At 39.5% G+C, this 20,806-nt stretch overlaps 1 protein-coding gene across 2 annotated transcripts in view; it reads right to left on the bottom strand.

Annotated features, from left to right (window-relative positions):
• Positions 1-19,321, bottom strand: part of pwwp2b (PWWP domain containing 2B) — a 38,448-nt gene extending 19,127 nt beyond the window's left edge. For both annotated transcript variants that reach the window (XM_048551351.2, XM_059653107.1), the window contains exons 1-3: positions 19,219-19,321; positions 18,052-18,446; positions 13,258-14,901 (exon numbers count right to left, since the gene is read on the bottom strand). In XM_048551351.2, coding sequence (XP_048407308.1) covers positions 13,275-14,901; positions 18,052-18,212 — 1,788 coding nt within the window. In that variant the 5' untranslated portion in view covers positions 18,213-18,446; positions 19,219-19,321 and the 3' untranslated portion in view covers positions 13,258-13,274. The remainder of the gene's footprint in view (positions 1-13,257; positions 14,902-18,051; positions 18,447-19,218) is intronic.
• Between the last annotated feature and the right edge of the window lie 1,485 nt (positions 19,322-20,806).

Here is a 20,806-nt window from a genome sequence, read left to right as displayed (position 1 = left end):
TTCTAGATTGTCCTACATGAGGGAACATCCTTGCTATATATCTACTTTGTCAATCCCCTTCGCATCTTATATACCTCAGTTAGATTCTCCTCACATTCCTCTAAACTTTAGACAGTACAGGCCTCAACTGGTCAATCTCTCTTTAGGTAAACTCCTAATCTCTGGAATCAATCTAGTGAACCTCCACTAAATTGTCTCCGGTACAACTACATTCTTCCCCCCACCACCCCACTTATGTATGAAGGCCAAAACTGTGTGAAATACTCCAAATATGGTCTCATTAAATGGTGTGAAGTTACAGCAACATTTCCCTTTTCTCACACTCATAAAAAAGTCAAAATTTTATTTGCCTTTCTTATTACCTGCTGTACGTGCATACTAGTTTTATGCAATTCATGCACAAGGAGACCCAGATCCCGCTGCACCAAAACACTTTGAAGCCCTCACATTTATCCATATTAAACTTCATGTGGCTCCTTCACCCAAGCTTTCCATATCCATTTGTAAATTACTGATTTCTTCATCGCAACCAACTTTCCCACCTATTTTGGAGCGGCACGGTGGCTCAGTGGTTAGCACTGCAACCTCAAAGCACCAGGGACCCAGATTCGATTCCAGCCTTGGGTGACTGCCTGTGTGGAGTTTGCACATTCTCCCCATGTCTGCGTGGGTTTCCTCCGGGTGCTCCGGTTTCCACCCACAGACAAAGGTGTGCAGGCTAGGTGGATTGGCCATGCTAAATTGCCCGCAGTGTTCAGGGATGTATGGGTTATAGGAGGATGGGTCTGGGTCTGGGTCTGGGCGGGATGTTTCAAGGGGCGGTGTGGACCTGTTGGGCCGAAGGGCCTGTTTCCACACAGTAGGGAATCTAACATAATCTAATCATTTTAATGCATCTGCAAATTTGGCTGTAGTACTTTCTAATCCCACATCCAAATCATTAATAACTGAAAGCATGGACAGAGCAGGCTGATCACCTGCTCTGGTTTGATCTTTAGACAAGTCCACATAAACATGTTGACTTGCACTGTAAGCATTGTATGGGTGGATTCTTGTAGTTTTATTTTAATTCAAGACTGACCTTGAAACTATTTTATGTGCTTGCAGCAAGAATCCCCTGATGTGAACACGAACCATTCGTGTGTGCTGCTTATTTTTAAAAACACATTCATTTTGTAGCAGCAATGAGCTGAGTTCTCCCAGCAGCAACTAGCATTACCTCAGTCTTCCATTTGCCTGAGAAATCGGCACCCTTTCCCTGCCATCCATGCCAGATACTAAGGAGATTACTGTATTTTAACGGCTGCTTGGTACAGCAGCAGCAGAGGAGGAAGGAAAAATTGAGTTATAAACAAGAGGTGGCAGTCTCAATCTCTCTACACTGTTTCTTCCAGAGTCTCAGAAAACATAACCTGGAAAAGCAAGTTGCGGAAACAACCACTCAGCAAGACCTTAAAAAGTTATTTACAAACTCTGCCACCATCAACAACTACAGCATCAGTTAAAAACCCAAAATTTCAAGAACTTGAAGATCTTTAAACTGCACAGACTTATTCTGGTATCAAGCTTACATTCCCCTTTAAAACTTATATGTTGTGTTTCATGTCACATCTTTACCATGTTCTCCATTTTTGAGATTAGCAAGCAATAAATTCCCCTTTCTTTCACTCAACAATACCTTGTAATTGTTCAATTTTAAATTAGTCCTATGCTTTAATTGAAGAGATAGCTGCAAGCTAAAAGATAAATTGATTCAACTAAAAGCAAAGGCATTAACAAGGGAGCCGATTCACCATTCCTCATTTCGTCATAACATTCCAATTACTATTCAAATCCTAAGGTTACATTCCATCTTTCGTGCTTCAACTCATTTAAAACAGCTTACATTCATCCCACATCTCATCAATTCTTGCCGATCTATACTGCATCCTAGTTCCTAAAATTTAAAAAGTAATCTTACCCTAGCGTGTAAAACAACCGTGTGAATGTTTCCCTTCCCAGCATCTGCAACTTCTTTCAATCTTCTAAATTGTTCTATCCCAAAATGACTGTTTAAGACCAACTTTTTGTGCAATTCTTTGTACTTACCTCATCATTGGAGGTCATGCCTTTAGCATTCTTCATCCCACATTGATTCCCTCCAACTCCACTGCTTTTCCACATTTAAAGATAAAGGTAACACTTAAAAAATCAACTAAGCAGTTGGTCGCCCCAAATGCCTTCTGCATCATACTATCTACTTTTAATTATGTCTCTGAATCACAAAGTAGTTTCCAGTATTAAATATTACCACTTGCCACAAAAAAGAACTTCCAGTACATGTGGAGAATATTGAATATAATTCATCAATTTGACAGAAGCATCTTGAATTTTGAAAGTCTCACATTTTAGTCTAATGAATCAGTTTGATGTCCCTATCAGATCAAAACCCCTTAAAAGAAAACCCCTAAAAAATGCATTTATTTCCTATTCCTTAAACATTAACTTACAAAAAAAAATGAATTCCTACAGTTAATTCAAATGCCAATTCAACAAGTTGAGCAGTGAAGAATTTCAGAGACGGGCACTATTAACAAAGCTGTTCAGGCAGAAATTTTTTTCCCCTGCAAGTCTTCAGCATATTGCTACGTTCTTTGAACATCTGTTCATTCTGGTGCAACTACTGATACATTACACTTTTCCACTGAAATGAAATGCTTCATTAAAATTCTGCACTATAGTTTAGACAAATCTATCAGAAAATGAAGTCAGCCCATCTGAGATTAAAAAAGCTCCTGCATTTATTGTTTAGGCTCCTAGAGTCAAACGGCCATATAACCATTTCAGCGATCTTCCTATAGAAGTTTTAAACAGTGTTGTTCTTTCTCAGAAAGAAAACTCCCAGCCACCCACATTATTCCCACGAATAATCTCGACTTCATCCTTTGGTTCTCCAGACTGCTACTAATTGTTTTTCTTAGCTTTCTCTCACACGTAGGATCTTTGGGTTTTTGAACCCAAAGCTTGACATTAACCAACTTTCATTATTTCTCATTTATCTTCACAATACTGAAATGCTCAAATATTATTTTTTTTATGCTCAAAGGCTTCAAAATTTCTATCCCCAAATTGCTATATCAATATATCCAATTACTGAACAGCTAGTATCAAAAGTAAAAAATACACACAGTAAAGCACGTCAGGTGAAGCCATACTTAAGTGATACAATGCTCTAACCTGAGCCATCTTAGTATTATATCCAATTAGAAATATGACTCACACCAATATAAAATGATAAATCTGATCCTAAACGTGCAGATATTTCTTATCACAAAGGAGTGGGTTATTCAATGATGGAAAAAGGGAGTATATGAACTAAGCCTTTACAATTGGAATAAAGTATTATTTTATAGATCTCTACTAAAATAAAAGTAGTACAGCAAGGTTCACAATCAACACAAAAGTTCAGAAAGGCATCAGATTGCCAGCAAGAGCAAACGTTCATTCAAATTTCATACCAAGAGGACTTCAATAATTGATGTTGCAATATCCATCTCACACAATCAAAATGACCTACTTTAACGTCCAACATATATAATCTAATTTTCATGTTTAAATATGTCTAATATAAATATTTCAAGAGAAAACGAAGGAACATTTCATTATTTTTCTTTCAAGCCAACATCAGAATATCAAAAACCTAGTTAGTACAGGTAAATCATACCATTCCTAATCATTTCTCACATAAGCTCTTCCCTCAATTGATGTAAACTTGTATGAGCGAGACATTTTTGGTCAGCTAAGAAAAAGAAAGTCCATAATGCTACACCCAGTGGAAATCAACTCCACAAACACCCCACGATCAGTTACGAATTTTCTAAAGACCTGCTCAGGATGTTCCAAGCACCACTGTTAGGACAACTTTATGGCCAAATTAGCCCCAGTGTGTTTCCATATGGAGGATAATGGGAGAGAATTTATTTATAATACACCATTAAATCCTTAGATCATGTTAAATCATGTCAACCAGTTATTCATAGAAGTATAATTACTTTCAGAAAAATGGTGAAGTCAGCTTTGTATGTAGCATGTGACAAACATCAAATAAGCTGCTTAATCCATATTTGGATAAATTGAAGGAAGATTGAAAGTTGACCATGAAAACAGAAGAACTCCCTGTTCCATTACGATTTAGGTCATGGAAAATTCTGTCCAGCAAAATAGGAAGCTGAGGGCTAATTTTAAACATTTAACCCACAAACCCAAATCGGACAACGCAGCACTCCCTCCCTACTACATGAGCTATTTTTATGATGTAAAAAGTCTAATAGAAATGTTAGAAAATAGTGACAGAAATTCAACCCCTTCTAACCAATTCCTGCATTCATTTAGTGCATCTCTTGTCATTTCATCAAAATGAGCCAGCCTCATCCGAGTCCTCAGGTGACTGAACAGGCCCATTCTGGAGGACAGCCTTTGTACAGAGGGGATAACAGTTTCCCCAAGGAAGGAGAGTTGTCTCTCTTTCTCTCTTATCCTGTGTGTCATTTTTTGCAAATTTTTTTGGGGTCAGTTTCTGATTATGCGGTGGCTTGTTAGACGATGAGCTGCTAAACAGGATAGTTTATCGCATATCCCTTCTGTGCACTGGTCAACTTGTCTCCTTTTCAACAAGGCCCTCAAACTGTTAGAACTTTTTTCTTTGCTCTCAAGATCTGGTACGATCCTCATCTTTCTGGAAAGAGGATGTGCTTTGGAGGCCTCTTATTGCCAAGAGGATACAGTGCACAGACCAATGCAGCCAACTTCGAATGATCCTGGTGGCAGCATGGTGAAATTAACTTGAACAAAGATGGAGTTTGTATGACTATCTTTCCACTGCACTTGGTGCATTCTGGGAGACAACGCTGGTGGGAGTTCTCCAGAGTGGTGTTGATAAATAATCCAAAACAATTCAATTAGATCATAACTGACTCAGACCTCAATTTACATTTAAAAAAATCAAGTTCCTAACCTCTCCTGGCGTACTGTTACAACTGACCGAACTTCCACAGATGTGTGTGTGTACTCCTAAAAAAAGTCTGCATATTTACCAAAATGTCAGCCTTGACTATTACACTCATGCTCCAGTCATACGCCATCCTAACTTAGAACTAGCTCATCGATTCTTTATTGTCACTGTGTCAAATCCCCTTCCGAATGACACTGCAGAAATACCCACATCAGACGGACTGCAGCAGTTCAAATTTCATCACTGTTCATTCCTAACTATACATGAGAAAGTGCCATCTTGGCAGCAAAGTTCACTTGCATAAAAGCATTTTTATTAGTAAGACTGTTCAAAGATTGCACCAATAAAAGGGACTTCAGCATCTCATCGAGGTTCAAAGGAGGGAGGCTGGAAATGTAAAGGCCTTAGGCATCTAAACCAGTCATTATCTGTAAACTGGGTTGTTAGTAAATTCCATTCAAAATAAACAAACAACTTTCTGAAATTACCAAAAGTCCACAGTCTATTCAATAAGATTGAGGGGATAGGTCAAATCTGGAAATCCCCACTTAGTGCTCACATTTGCCTTGCAACTACATTTTTTTGCTTTCTTACAGTCAGTTGATCATATTTGTTCCATGCAAACTTTCAGTCATTTCAAAACAAAAATTGAATTAAAGAGTCAGTCTTGTGATCGTTGCCTATCAGATACAATTATATGCTTCGCAGCTTCCTTCTTCCAACCATTCTTCTTTTCTATAGATACAGGAGATCTTTTTGCAAAAGAGGTGAGGCAGGTTGGTACAGATTATAACATGAAATTTAACAATTATTAGGGTTCTGTATTTTTGAAAATATTTCAGAAAAGAAAAAGAATGCAACATTAGGATTACTAGCATTTGTATGCTGCAAGTGCACATGAGACTCATAGAAGGTGCTGTCCACAAAGCTATAATACTTAAAGCACATGCACCACTATGGCAACCTTCAAACCCTCCACCACTTAGGCATTTACGGTTTTTCTCCTAAAGTCCTGTTCCAGGACCTTCTACAGTCAATTGCAATGCTCCTAGAACTACCCTGAGCAGCTAACACAAGAGGGCAAGCAATTCATAGCTATTCCTGGTTTACACAAAGAGAAAGGAGACAGGTTGACCAAGGTTATAAAATGTGAGGCTGGATGAACACAGCAGGCCAAGCAGCATCTCAGGAGCACAAAAGCTGACGTTTCGGGCCTATACCCTTCATCAGAGCTCTGATGAAGGGTCTAGGCCCGAAACGTCAGCTTTTGTGCTCCTGAGATGCTGCTTGGCCTGCTGTGTTCATCCAGCCTCACATTTTATTATCTTGGAATCTCCAGCATCTGCAGTTCCCATTATCTCTGATACTAGGTTGACCAAGGTTTCCAGTTTATGTTTCCACCAAAAAGAGTGAAAATTTGATGACTGCATTAAAATCAAAACAAAAAAATTAGAGACATAAATCCACTAAGGCTTCCAGCTTGAAGAAAATTTTACTTCATTGTAGACATTAACTAAGAGCTATTTAATTGTACAATACACTGCTGTTTACTTTGTGGTCAATCAAGTGTGATACACAGAAACTGTGACCATACTTAATTCACCAAATCAAAACCCACAAATAAAAAATACAGAATTTGCTTGCTCTTCACGAAACATTGACATTTCCAAGAGGATACACAATATTCATCGGAGGTACTTTTTTAGATGATCAAAACAGTGGCCAAAGTGTTGACAGTGAGAAGAGAGAGACCTCGTTCAGATCATTTATATACATTGTAAGTAGCTGGAAACGAAGCATTCAAACTTGCAAATACTCCCATTATAGTCACTGCCTAGCACTCAGAAAGAGACTTATTTATTCCCATTGTGCTTCCTGTCTGTCAATAAATCCTCAATTCGTGCCAATATATTCTTAAGGTGACCACCAATGTACTCAATATTTCCAGGGCCACTTCCTTTAGTATTCTGGGATGTGGATTATCATGTTTTGGTCAATGGTCAGCCTTTAACCTCATTCATTGCCCCAGGACCATTTTCTTATTAACATTAATTTCTTTTAATTTGACTCTCTCACTAGACCTCTGGTTTCCTAACATTTCTGGGAGAATATTGTGCAATGTTTTTGAGGACAGTTCAGAAAGTGTGTGTTCAATTCTTCTGCCATGTCCTTGTGCCCCCTATAAATTTCACCGGTTTCTGACTGCAAGGGACCTATATTTGTCTTCACTACTCCTTCACTTCACATATTTATAGATGCTTTTACCATGAATTTCTATGTTCCCTGCATTTTCATTCTTGTACTTTATTTTCCACTTTGTGATCATATTTGTGTCCTTCTTGCAGAATTCAAAAGCAAAACACTCAATCCTCACATTTTCTGCAATTTTTTTAAGCAGTTTTACATGTCACCTCCATGGGTCTCTCACAATCCCTAATTCAGTCACCTTTCTACTTAATTATTAATTCCTGTCTGGTGCAAAAGTAAAGCATGGCTCAGATACAGCTTAGATTATCAAAGTCCCTCAAGTTTTAACACAGCTATAAAACTCCTTCTTCCACCATATCAATTTCATGAAGAATCTATCCAGAACTAAAGTCTACCATTATTGTAAACCCTTGCGTCTAGCTTCTATGATTTGAAAGGTAAAACTGCAGCTAATTGAAATTTGACACAGATAACTGTTTTATAACATTACATACAAAAATAAAAAAATGACAGCCCGTCAATCCGAACACACTTTCAGGGGAACAAGAAATGTGAACCATAGTTTTTTTATCCACTCACGGTCAGCATTTTTCCCTGGAGGGTTTGCTCACAGCTTATTTTTTCAAGCCATGAATATTACATAGTATACTTCTAAACATGAAAATACATCTTTCACTGCTCTGCCCAACTAACTTGTCAAGAATTCCTGAACTTTCTGCTGTCAAATTTTAAGAGGTCACCTTCACATTAATTCAAAGTAACCTGTGAATTTCAAAGAAAAGTAAATCCCAGTAATGACTCTGAAAAGAAATTTTTCAACTTTCTGCAATCCAAATGCATCCATCAGTCCTTGCCTCTTCAAATGTTTACTACAGCAAACCATCAATACCCCAGGTCAGTGAAACAAAAGTAGACACATATGGAGAAAAGCTTCAGTAAAATGTAGCTGCTCCAGAGATGAATAATATAGCTTTGCGAAATCTATCCACCTCCAGGTAAACAGGATGTAGAAAGTGATTTTAATGAATTGTTGACAATGTCACATTCAAGGCAAAGCCAACTGTACAGCTGGTAGGCTATCTTGTATGAAAATGTGGCAGCTGGCCACACAGAGTTAAGAATGTCAAAAATGAAAAATATGTGGCACTAGTGCTTGATGCCTTCAGTCGGCAGTATATTCACTTATACGGTTAGAAGAAAAAATAAAGTAGGAACTACCTTTACAAATTAATTTTAAAAGTTCTAGTACAGTGGCTTAACTAACAAAGTATGACAGAAACATCCTATAACAAAGCAGGGCAGACTCCTTACCCCAACGTTATTGTTATTCATCAGTGAATACAATTAATCTAAGAACAACAAATGCAAAAGAATTAAGAGAAATGAGAATGCATTAGTAAGGTGAAATATATTAGTTGTCCTAAGTATGTTGACTCCTGATATCAAAACATTGAAAAGGTGAGGTCCACATCAAATAATCAAATTCTAGTTAGAGGCAATCCTCTAAAAATAGATAAGAATAGCCTTTTAAATACTGAAAGGTTGCATCCTTCATAAAACATGGAACTGATCATTATGCTGTCACTACAAAGCACAAATATTAGCTCTGTTACTAAATACCCTAACTATTTCAAGTTACTTTAATTTAAAAGTCAAATGCATAGATGTATATGGACCAAAACCAAATCCACAGATAAAACTGAAAATTCTTAGGTCAGGCAGCAGCTAAGGAAATAAATGAACATCTAAGTCCCTCTACAGATTCTGCCTGTTTTTTTTAAAGCATTCACTATTTCAGCTTTCTAGCACATTAAGTAGTCTGTTTTTGTATTAAAGAAACAAAGATGATGTAAATAAAGGATGAATAACAGGAAACCAGCCTGCAAAAAAAAGGAGAAACAAAACACTCTACAATTTCTGAGACGAAACATCAAACGTTGACCCGAAACGTCAAATTTTCCTGCTCCTCTGATGCTGCTTGGCCTGCTGTGTTCATCCAGCTTCACGCCGTATTATCTCAGATTCTCCAGCATCGGCAGTTTCCTACTACCTCACTCTACAAGTTCTGTTGCAATCCCCTGACTTTGAACCATGTAACCTTATTTAGTTAATTTCTTCGTTGGTTCACCATTTCATACACCTTCTCCTTTTTCCCTTCTTTTTACCCTTTCACTTGCTCAGCATATTACATTTCTAACATGTCCTTACGCCAAGGAAATGTCATGCTGAAGTATTACTTTTTGGCATTCATAATTATAAAGTTTATAAAAATGTCTAAAATATAGATAGTGTTTTTCATCAAGGTACAGTGATTTGTGGAATTACTTATTTGATACAAGGCCATTAACATTTGGTCACATAAAAGAAGTTTCATTATGTTGACAACTAGGGAATTGCTGACACTAAACAATGCATGAAATGATGCACTACTTAGTAACTGCACAGAAGTCTGAAGTGAAACTTTTTTTCATTACACTGATGTATTTCATACTGGATTTAAATAAACTGGTCCAAATAAGGTTAATCACAACATTGCTTAAATGCACATGAAGCCACATGAAACAGGAGTGGTTGTTGTCACTATGTCAAATTAATTTTAATTGTACAGTGCTGAAAGTTAGAAATTCTCATTGCAAGTCAATTCCATACAAGTTGCAAATACTCCAGCTGCTGTAAGCCATCAAACGAAAAGAAAATTCAAATGCACTTGACCTCCAACTCTGCACTGTATAGCCAATATTAATGCCCTTACCTTCGACTGCCTTAAGTGGATGTTGGAATCACACTTCTAAAGACTAAGCCAACTTGGACAAAACCAAACGTGCAATGCGCACAGGTCATCAAATTGAGGAGACGTGGCTTGGCACAATTAGGCAACTTGTCAGCACAAATGCACAAAATATTATTTGAACGTTAATTTTATAAAATTAATTGATAATTTGGAAACAGACTGGAAAGATTACACAGAAAATTTAATGCCAAGCAGAAAGAAGCCATTTTTAAAATTAAAGGGGCATGATGGGACTAAAAGTACAACAGTGCATTACCTATGTAGGAGATTTGAAAACATTTTAGCTCATATGTATGTGTATAAAGATTGTATCCTTTTATATTTCTATGTTTTTAATAGACTAAGAAGGTAAGAGTGCAATGATAGTGGGCAAACAAGCGATGGGGAAGGGTCAGCGAGCAAGCAAGGGGAGGAAAGAGAGACAAAGTGAGCAAGGGAGAGAGAAGCAAGGAGAATAGAGAGCAATAGTGAGCTTGAGAAACCAGAACAAGCAACTGATCTGGAGAACGGTGATGAGTTATTGACACTAAATACCTCCATACAACAGCTGTACGACAGGCTCCCAGTTAGTGCGACAACTTACACGTGTGAATGGTTAGATGAGATGCCAATGCACCTCCAGAAAGGAAGCTGTCCTCTATCTGCAATAAAATCATCTGATGTCTGAAGAAAGCCAGTTTGATACCCCCAGGTCAACTGCTTATAATAATAAGTCAGAGATTTCAAAGTGTGAACCTGTGCCTCCTTCAAGCGAGTAGTAGTACTGGGAGATGGAAGATCGAGGACCACGACGGCCTAACAATTCAAAAAGATCATCTCAGTGAATCCTGGAAACAGACCATTAATTTGCCTTCTCGGTCTCCCGCTTTGCCCATAATATCCTTTTTAAACAGTCTCTCTGTATGTGTGTATAAGAGGGTTTATGGTTTTAACTAGTCAAGTTACATGTTGATAGTTTGCCTAGAGTCTATTTGTAATAATAACTAGTCTGTGCAGAATCGTGGTATGTCCTTTGTCAACCTTGGTCTAAGCAACAGATAAATCGGGCAATTCTGCATATTTTTATAAAATCTTGAACTTTTGTGGCGATTCTGGGAATAGTGGGGTTTTATTTCCAGTAATGCTATCCCATTGAGGCATAAGAAAAGATACAGAATTCACAAAGCAGTAAAGTAACATGTGCAAATAAGAGAAATGACAGCAGCTAAGAGGAGCTTAAGAAGATGGACAATAACAACAGGTATGGCAAAGCCCTTGCTGCTTAAATAGTCTGAGGGTTCTTGAATCAATCCTGTAGATTCTTTAAAGACATCTCAAAAGTTCAGACTGAAATGGACTCAAGCCATGGAAATTCTGTTAAATTATTACCTTTTATCAATCCTCATTCCAGCAATATTGCTCAATAGCGTGCTATGTTTTTGCATAGCAAGAACTAAAATTGTAAATATTACACGCAAAAATTAGAAGCATCTTACCAGCAACCCAAAAGTGTAACAGAGACACATGGGACATGTGCAATACTACTCCTTTACACACAACTTTTTACAGGTCATTGAATTTTGAATTTGGTAATGTGGATAGGAAGAATGACCAGATTTTCAAACTAGGACAATTGGTGAAATTCAGGGAATTGTAGGCCCATTAATTGAATGTTTAACCTGGGTCACACAATTGTTCATTTTAGAGTCTTTGATTCCTTCTGTCAGATAAAGAAGGACCCAATACATTAATTGGATTTTTTTTTAAAGAATGCAGAAGTAGTTACTAAGGTGGCAAGGCAGGAGGAATATCAGAAATTAGTGCTTCATAAAGTTAGTCTACCAGACATTATCTTCTAGAAGTCAGCTAGAATTTAAAATGAACCAAGAATTGGCGGCATTCTCATCATCAGGACATTATCAATGGTTGTGGATCTGTCCAGGATACTAAAGTGACATCTTTACAGGGATTTTTGTTTTTTAAAAAGCCTCATCTCTAAGGTACTTTGACATGGCTGGATAGGAATAGTCCACAAATTGGCAGATAATGAATGTTTTAAATTCTGTTAGTACTTTCCAGACAGCTGTGCTACTGAGTAGATTATAGAACTTATCTAATTGCTGGGAGAGTGGAGGGAAACATTTTTCTATCAGCAAATTTAATAAACTGAGTGAAATGAACCAAGTGCATAAAATTGTACTTTACTGACATGAAGTGTAGAATTATGTATTTGGGCACCAAGTACACTTAAATTCTTCATGTTAAAAAACATTAGTTAAGACAACCATCTTGGAGTTAAAGTTCATCCTTAACAAAATAAAAAGTCATGACCAAGGCCATGGAGCTACTGCCAAAACAAATGGGTTGTATTAATAGACCCATTTGGATGTAAAACAAAGCCATGCCACTTTGCTGGTTAGACAATCTTCTGAATACTGCACCCAGTTTTGGCCCTCTTGTGAGCTGACTGAGGGGTTTTGAAAAAGGGGCGACAAAAGATGATTCCCAGCTTTAATGCCTTCATTTACATCAAGTCTTAAAAAAAAGACTGTCACTTTACAGATGCATGACTCTGGGGTTATTAGATAGGACTTATTTCAAATGGAGGACAAGATTGTGCTTCCAATGATAAAATATAAATGGATGCAGAAAAACGTAGTGCCCATGCACACAAATTACTCAATACAGGGCCAACTTAGAGGTTTAGTGTTGCCTCCGCACCTCTTCCAAACCCTGTATCGATGTTAGACCAATTAGAAATGGGCAGTTTTTGTATTTAAAGAAGCAGGCAGTCATCAAGACCTGTAACTAACTTCTGACAGTAGCAAAAATCTCATTTTATAAAGAGATGGGGAAAACAGTAGGCAAGGTTGCCTGCTGGACTAGTTTGGATTGTTCAAAAGAAAAGAATCCACACTAACCCACAGTCATCTTCTCCAAATTGGATGCCAGCTTTGTGTGACTTTTTCTTGCTTCCCCAGGAAATCGTGTAACTATTGGGGTATAGGCAGCATCCAATCATGACAATATACACTCCGTAAGTACATGGCAGGGGCTTTATAGACCAAAGGGTATTTTGTTATCGTTCAAGGTCAAGAACATCCAGTCAAAAAGACATTGCACAATACTTCTCGATCTGCAGACTTAGGTCAGTGGATATAGCAGTTTCACAGGGAGCAATTTCCCATAATATTGAGATCAATAGCTTTGCTTAACTTTAAATTGTGGAAAAACAATTACTCAGCAGTCTACATGGCTAAATTCAATAAAAACTTGTTTTGTCACTCACCTGTTGCTGCTGCTCAGTTAACTTTCGTATTGTGAAAGAAGAGATCGAATTTCAGGTGTCAGGTGATCAGCTGCCTTGGCAGCTTCGGTAATTGCCCTGCGGTATACTCCTTTTTTCTTTTTGTTAAACCTCAATTTAAAATATTCCAAAAATGGGGAGATTTTTGATACAGAAAGTAGCGATGTTGTAGGTGATCCAAACCAAGACACTCTGGCTTCCTGCCATTGTGGAGCCCCATTTTCCTTCTTGTTAATACTAATGCTGAGAATGCGTGCAGGCCACCAGGGGAAGCCATGAATTTTTCCCCATACTATATCTCCAACAGATATAGTCCTGCCATCCGCTGTTACACATTTCATTACAGTTTTGGTATGAAGTCTCACAGTTAAAGGAGGCACTGTCTTTTCTTCTTTGGAAGACGATGACACAGAAGCATCATCTCCAGGTGCAAAATCACATACTTCTGGCGAAGTCATCTCTGAACTAGAAGACTTTGATTCATCTAAACTATCATTACTACAGACTGATAAACTTGATGAATCTGCTCGTTTTTTCCTATAACTTAAATACACAGTCAGATCATCTTGATCCTTGCTTCGACGACTCCTTTTGTACCGCCATTGGTCCTCCTCTCCAGAACTCCCAGACGTCTCTACTGAACTCTTTCCTGTAGATTCTTCAGAATGAAGTGTACCATTATCTGATCTCCTTGTAGGCTGTGCATCACTATTTACATTATCTACAAGCTCGGCCTTATAAATTGCAACACTGTCCCCATTACTAAGCCGATGAGGTTTTAGTCGAATTCTAGGTGGTGGGATGTCTGCACTGGAATGCAAAGGTCTAGTCAGTTTTAGTTTTGGAATGGTTCCAGGTGGACTAGAGAATGACTTTTCTGGAAGAACCTCCATTTCCTCACAATTTGTATTTTTGTCCTGGTCCACACTTTCATTTTGCAATAACCTTTTAGGACAAAAGGGCTCAATTGAACCATGTACCCGTGAGGGAATTTTTACAACTTTTCCCTTACCTTGAGGTGTGCTATATGATATTTTTATCACAGGGCTTCGATGTACCAGCTCACCAGAAAATTTATCATCTTTCTTTTCCTTTTTTATTTTCCTATTTTCACAGCACATTACCTCAGGTTTCCTCTTTTCATTTTCCTCCATGCTAGTCTTTTTCTCGTTCTTACTGTTGTGTCTATCTTTGTCATCATCGTCCTCCTCCTGATTTAGTGTGTTTTTGCACTTTTCACAAAGTACCTGCCTTGGCCGCAATCTGATGGTGCTCATTATAAGCTTACCAGGATCGCGATTCCTTGACAGGCGTCTCTTTGTGCGCTTGATTGTCCGAGGTGGTGGCTGGGGAACCCATTGATTGTAAGTCTGTCTCAATACTAATGGCTGTGGTAGAGGTACACCTTCACAATAAGGTGGAAAGCAAGGCACAGTTTCTGGTAATGGCTGAAGAGGTGAAATTTGTTCTCTGCCTAACATATTGGAAACTTGCATGTTGCAAAGCTGTGACTCAGTTTGACACACTGCCTGTTCTTTACCATCAAGGGTGTCACTGGTACACGACTTGGCAGGAAACTCCTCTTGCTCGGCAAACTGGTTCGCAGGAAAACCATACAAACCAGACCTGGCAAATAAAAGTATTTAAGAAAGAAGAAAAAAAACACAATGAATAGCCACCCTGACTCTGATCAGAATTGATACAAGTTGTGTACTGCACTTAGCAAAACTGCAAGATCATCATTTTTAATACTGGAATTTAAACCCACTTGTCACGTACAAAAAGATGAAAATTTAGCTGAACGTATTTTACCACTGAAGTCATACTTTCAGTATCCTATGGTCTTGAATGTCTAGCATAACAGACTTTAACTTTTGTGGGGTTCACAAAGGCAGAGTCAGAAAATAGCTGTAGTGAAGAAATTTGAACCGAATGATATGATGTCATGCAGAGCTATATAGATATTTCTTACAAGATTAAAAAGTGTCTACAGAAAAGGTATTTTATTTAAAAACAGGGTGAATCTACAATAAGAACCAACAGCAAAGTGATAAAAGTTCAAAAAAAACAACAGAATGTAATGGTTTTTTTTTCAAAACTTCGACAATACTCAAATTTCCTGCAAACAACAGGGAGGAAGCTGATCTGAACATATATCAGATCGCATTTGCAAGTAAAAGCACCTTGTTCAAAATATAAACTCAGAAAAAGTATTCAATATTTTCTTTTCTGAGGACAATGATGTTAGGGAAGAGTTCAAAACATTGATCACAACATTTCTATAGTTTTACATACCGAAAAACAATATTTTTTGAAAAATTGTGGAAATGATAAATATCTAGGAGTAATCAAGTCAAGGGGACGCAGGTTTGAAGTGACACCAAGTTAAATTTCCAGTTTGAAAAAAGGAACTTGAGAATTTAGTCCTCTCACCCACAAATTTTACACATGACCACCAAGAAGTCACATTTCAGAACATCTGACAAAATAGAGCAGTGAGAGGGCGCGTGTGCGCGTGGGAAGAGAGAGGGGGACGGGGGGGGGGGGAGAAGAGAGAGGGGGACGGGGGGGGGGGGAGAAGAGAGAGGGGGACGGGGGGGGGGAGAAGAGAGAGGGGGACGGGGGGGGGGAGAAGAGAGAGGGGGACGGGGGGGGGGAGAAGAGAGAGGGGGACGGGGGGGGGGAGAAGAGAGAGGGGGACGGGGGGGGGGAGAAGAGAGAGGGGGACGGGGGGGGGAGAAGAGAGAAGGGCGCGAGGCGGGGGCGCGAGGCGGGGGCGCGAGGCGGGGGCGCGAGGCGGGGGCGCGAGGCGGGGGCGCGAGGCGGGGGGAGGGGGCGCGAGGCGGGGGGAGGGGGCGCGAGGCGGGGGGAGGGGGCGCGAGGCGGGGGGAGGGGGCGCGAGGCGGGGGGAGGGGGCGCGAGGCGGGGGGAGGGGGCGCGAGGCGGGGGGAGGGGGCGCGAGGCGGGGGGAGGGGGCGCGAGGCGGGGGGAGGGGGCGCGAGGCGGGGGGCGCGAGGCGGGGGGAGGGGGCGCGAGGGGGGGGGAGGGGGCGCGAGGGGGGGAGGGGGCGGGGGGGGGGGGACAGACCGACAGACAGTGTGTTGAGGGATGCAGATTCGATGACCCATCCAAGTGGCCATTATGCCACTACAAATCTAGGGTGACAGTATTAAAGACAAAACAAACATCATTGAACATCTACAGTAGCTACAGTTTTTGATTATTGAATTTTCAAACCCTAAAAAATTCAGGAGTGAAATCTATTTTCATGTCTAACAGTACATTTTCTTACTGCAGCCCTAGTCAATGCCAGTCCTACACAAATTGAGACTGGACTCCGGGCATGCATTTTATTTTGTAGGAGTCGGCTCACCAGGGAAAAAGGATTGCAACTGCACAGCAGCTGCTCCACTATAATGAACATTTCAGGTTTGATTTTGTTGCAGATCTTTTTCTTGTTCTCAATTTATTATTTTAAAGAGAGGGTCTATAAAGGGGAACAAGAGGCCTAAAACAAAATAACCACTTCCAAAGCTGTGAAAAATGCACAGGGTAATTCCTGCCCGCCCACATCTACTCCACAAAAGGGCTAAAAATGGGGATGTACAAATTGTGCTTCATGAATATTCAATGCTAGCAGTACTCCAAGCACAAGTTGAACTGAATGAAACCATGTAATTTAATAATTGAGAGCCATGCATACTTTTCAGGGAAGTCAAAAAGGTAAAGTTAAATTATTGTTTCTTTTTAAGAAAAAGTTTGCTCTGAACTACAGAGGCAGAGGCCAGTATGGCTATCTAACACTTCTTACCAGTTTGAGGCATCACATTTTTCTTTGCTTTGCTTCAACTTTTAAAAGAATGCAGTGATAAAACCAAATAAATTATCATTACCATAATGAAATGAGCAACAGGATTTCAGCTCATCTTGTGTGCATCATATCTAGTTATCCTTAAACAAACACTAATGTATAGCATCAGCACGATAAAACAGCTCCAATGTTTTTGCCACAATAAAACAAACTTTACAAATACAGCGCATTTGTTTGTGATTTAGGTTAAGGAAAGTATGTGAAAGACACAAGCTGGTATAACATTCAAAAGGGACAAAATAGAATGGGATGTCTGCATTTACAACATGTTACACTAGTTAATCAGGCAAACTCCTGGTTAAAATGCATATGCATCTTTACCTTGCTGTTTTATAAAAGAAAGATGAGTCCATGTACTGTACAGTCAGTGGTAATGCAAGTTACTGTAATTTAAACTAAAACATTTTGAAAAAAATTGTGTTGCTGAAAATCAAAGACAATGGTGTCAATCAATAAGTAAACAAGTAGGTCATACAGCAGACATGACTGTTTACTGTGCAATAACCCATCAAAACATTATTTAAGAAGGTTATGCATAGGGCAAAAAAAACTTTGAAATACTCTCAGGTGAAATTTCCAAAATACAGGAAAGGCAGTAAGATAGTAAAAATATGGGGATTTCATTAGGTGGGTGCCAATAATAAATAGGCAGAATGGTGGCACTGAACATTATAAAATAGTTCCACATTGTTATAAACTATTACTTTCTGAAGAAAAAAAAGGCCCCCTAATTTATAAGGAGGGTCAAAACTGGGGGTGTATTTGATTTGATGTCAGTTACTCATTCTCCCACCCCCTTCCCCCAGTTGTTGAAGGCCTGGTACTCAGTCTAACCTAGGTGACTTCCAGCTCAGGGTATTGGAGAAGGGGGGGCAGGTTGGAGGCGGGGGCGGAAGAGGACTTACTTCTTGGCCATATCTATCAGGATCCCGGTGAAGCTGCTCCCTCCGAAGTTGGTGGACACCACCAAGGTGCCGCTGACGACGTGTTCCACAGTGACCGAGAGCTGGGCGCCCGCTCGGAGCCGCCCCGCTGCGGCTGCGGGCTCCGGGCTGAGCGCCGCCATGTTTGCTGGCGGGGTAACGCCGAGGTGCGGGCCCTGGAAGGAGCGAGTAGCGGGGGGAGGGGAGACGCTGCGGGAGCAGCGGCGGGAGCGAGCGCTGACCCGTGCCCGCGCCTCGTCCTTCACCTGTCAATCAAAGGCTGGTTCAGTCACAGGGCCCGGACCGGAGTGGAAGGCGCATGCGCCCCATCCCCAGAGCTCGAGGCAGCGGTGCAGCAGGGGCTTGGAGAGCAGCTCCTGTGTGGGAGGAAAAGGACACAAATATATAAATTCATTATTTCATATAAAACAATGTAAACAAAAACACCTTTCATCCCAGCCCCCCTCCCACAGTCTGATCCACTTCCTCAGGCTTTCATTGCATTTTACACAACAAAACTATAATTTCATCGAAGCAGAAATGTTTAGGGAAAATTGAGACATAATTAGGATGTAGCTGTGTTCATTCTTTTCATAAAATTAATATACATTACAATTATAAATACCTGGCGTTCGCCTATTTGTGTACATAGCTTTAAATTATAGAATATGACCAATTAGTGTTCCAAGATGTTTAATAAATACTGTAAGGTTATCTGCAGACGTCAGCTCAGATCTCGTTCCTGTGTTGGACGTAGGCCTCTTGACTACACCAAGCTGGGTTAAATCACCGTGTAAGTCAACTCGCAACATCTTAAAGGACCCATGTAGTCATTTTAAAGATAATTGTGTCGCAAGTATAGTACTAAAACATGTACTTTTCTACTTTGTCCTGTAAAGTTGCGTTTAGATTACTTCGCAACGTCTGTTTGAAAACAGTAAGTAAATAAATCCACACTATTGGCCTACTAAGCACACAAACCAAGTCCGTACAATTAACAAGAAACTTTAACTGGTCATTGTGAAACCGAGACATATGTACCCTTCAACAAATCAGGAAGAGATTAAATAGATTTGAAAGAAACACCTCAAACCACATTTAAAAGCCTTTTAAAAATCGCCATCCTACAAAAAGAACAATAAATAATACCTGAGAATGCACCGACTGAACACTACACGTAGACGGTTTCCTGAAGGTACACCATTTGAAGTCTTTGAAGCTGCCAGCACCAAACGCCCCACAGTGGCCTAACGAGCAAGATGACTAATAAGGCGATAGAACGATGTCTTGCAGAAGCACCAGATAGCGTCCTCTTGTGGCTCCTTTTTTTGTCACTTATGGTTGTCAGTTATGGTGCCACCAACATATTTTGCTCACTTGCGAGTGAGTGAATGAATTAATTTACCATCGCCCCCAGTGTTGCTGTTTGACAAATCATTGCCAACATAAATATTCTTAAACCTCTGAAAGCTCCAAAGAGACGAATCAGAGCCAAAATGGGATCAAACATATTCGTACAACAGCTTATCCTCATCTACTTAAAAGCAACAGATTAGGATGTGACCCAAATAAATGGGTGAAAGTTATTTACAAATACGCCACAATAATTACATTGAAAAATTAAGTAGGGTTCTCAATCACGAACACTGCATTATCATGACCATTGCCAGTTTTTATGTTCGCAATGGACTACATAAATTTGCTCAACATTTTGTTCCATCCAGTGTCACATTTTGACAGATAACTGAGTTGATGACGTGATAGATACATGTCTTAGTTAGTCTCTTGGGTCCGAGATGATTGATTCCACCACAGTTTAATGGATGCTGAAATGGTTGATTTGTCCAAAGCTCAATCTGCAGACTCTGACACACAAGGGTAGCTGCTGCTTGTAGTGTCAAAGGATAAGCAACTGAACGATTTGCAGACTTTCTTCAATACCCTGATTTTTTAAACTCTGTGTTCTTAACAAGCCTTCTTCATGTGTTCAGTGGCTTCAATGGGCTCCAACCCCCTTCACAAGCAAGCTCTTCTATTTGCTATGAACTTATATTAGTTTTACTGAAGAACAACGCAGACCATACAACTGCTAAAACAAAAGCAATACTCAAGGCTTATGAGTTGGTCCCTGAAGCTTATTGGTGTGTTCCTGAAGCTTACCAATTAAAATTTAGGACTGCAGAAAATAAGACTTATCAGACATTTGTAGAATTTGCAAGAGCAAAGAAGAATACTGCTTTGACCATTGAAGATAGTGAAAAAATTGAGAAGGAAAGGGAAATCATGATAAGGAAAATAATAAGAAATAGTATTTTGCCAAGCCATAAGGCTTATTTAGACAAGTCTCAAGTATCAAAAATCTAAAAAGCAGTAATTTTGGCAGTTATCAATGATATATTATGTAGACAATTGCAAGTGGAGAGATGGCCATAAGAGAATCCACCAGGAAATCAGAGGAATAACAATTCTGCACCTGCAGGAGACACTAGTTTTATGGAGCAAAAAGAAGGGTACCAAAATAATAAAGGACAAAGGTTATAACCTAAAGGTGCTTTCAAGAAAAAAAATCATTCTATTATAATAAGAATGAACATACCAAAGCTAATTGTTAAAAATTAAATGAAAGGCAGATTACAATGATAGAAATGGCTAAGTAAAGCTCAGAAAAGAGTGCATCAGAAAAGGAAATGTGTATTAAAACTGTGACTGTTGTACAAAGCAGACAAGTTTCCTTAAA

This window comes from Stegostoma tigrinum, chromosome 20 (genome assembly GCF_030684315.1).
Source record: "Stegostoma tigrinum isolate sSteTig4 chromosome 20, sSteTig4.hap1, whole genome shotgun sequence".
In the NCBI taxonomy this organism is placed as follows: domain Eukaryota; kingdom Metazoa; phylum Chordata; class Chondrichthyes; order Orectolobiformes; family Stegostomatidae; genus Stegostoma; species Stegostoma tigrinum.
Note: the sequence above shows the minus strand (reverse complement) of the source record. Positions and strands in the feature narration are given on the sequence as shown.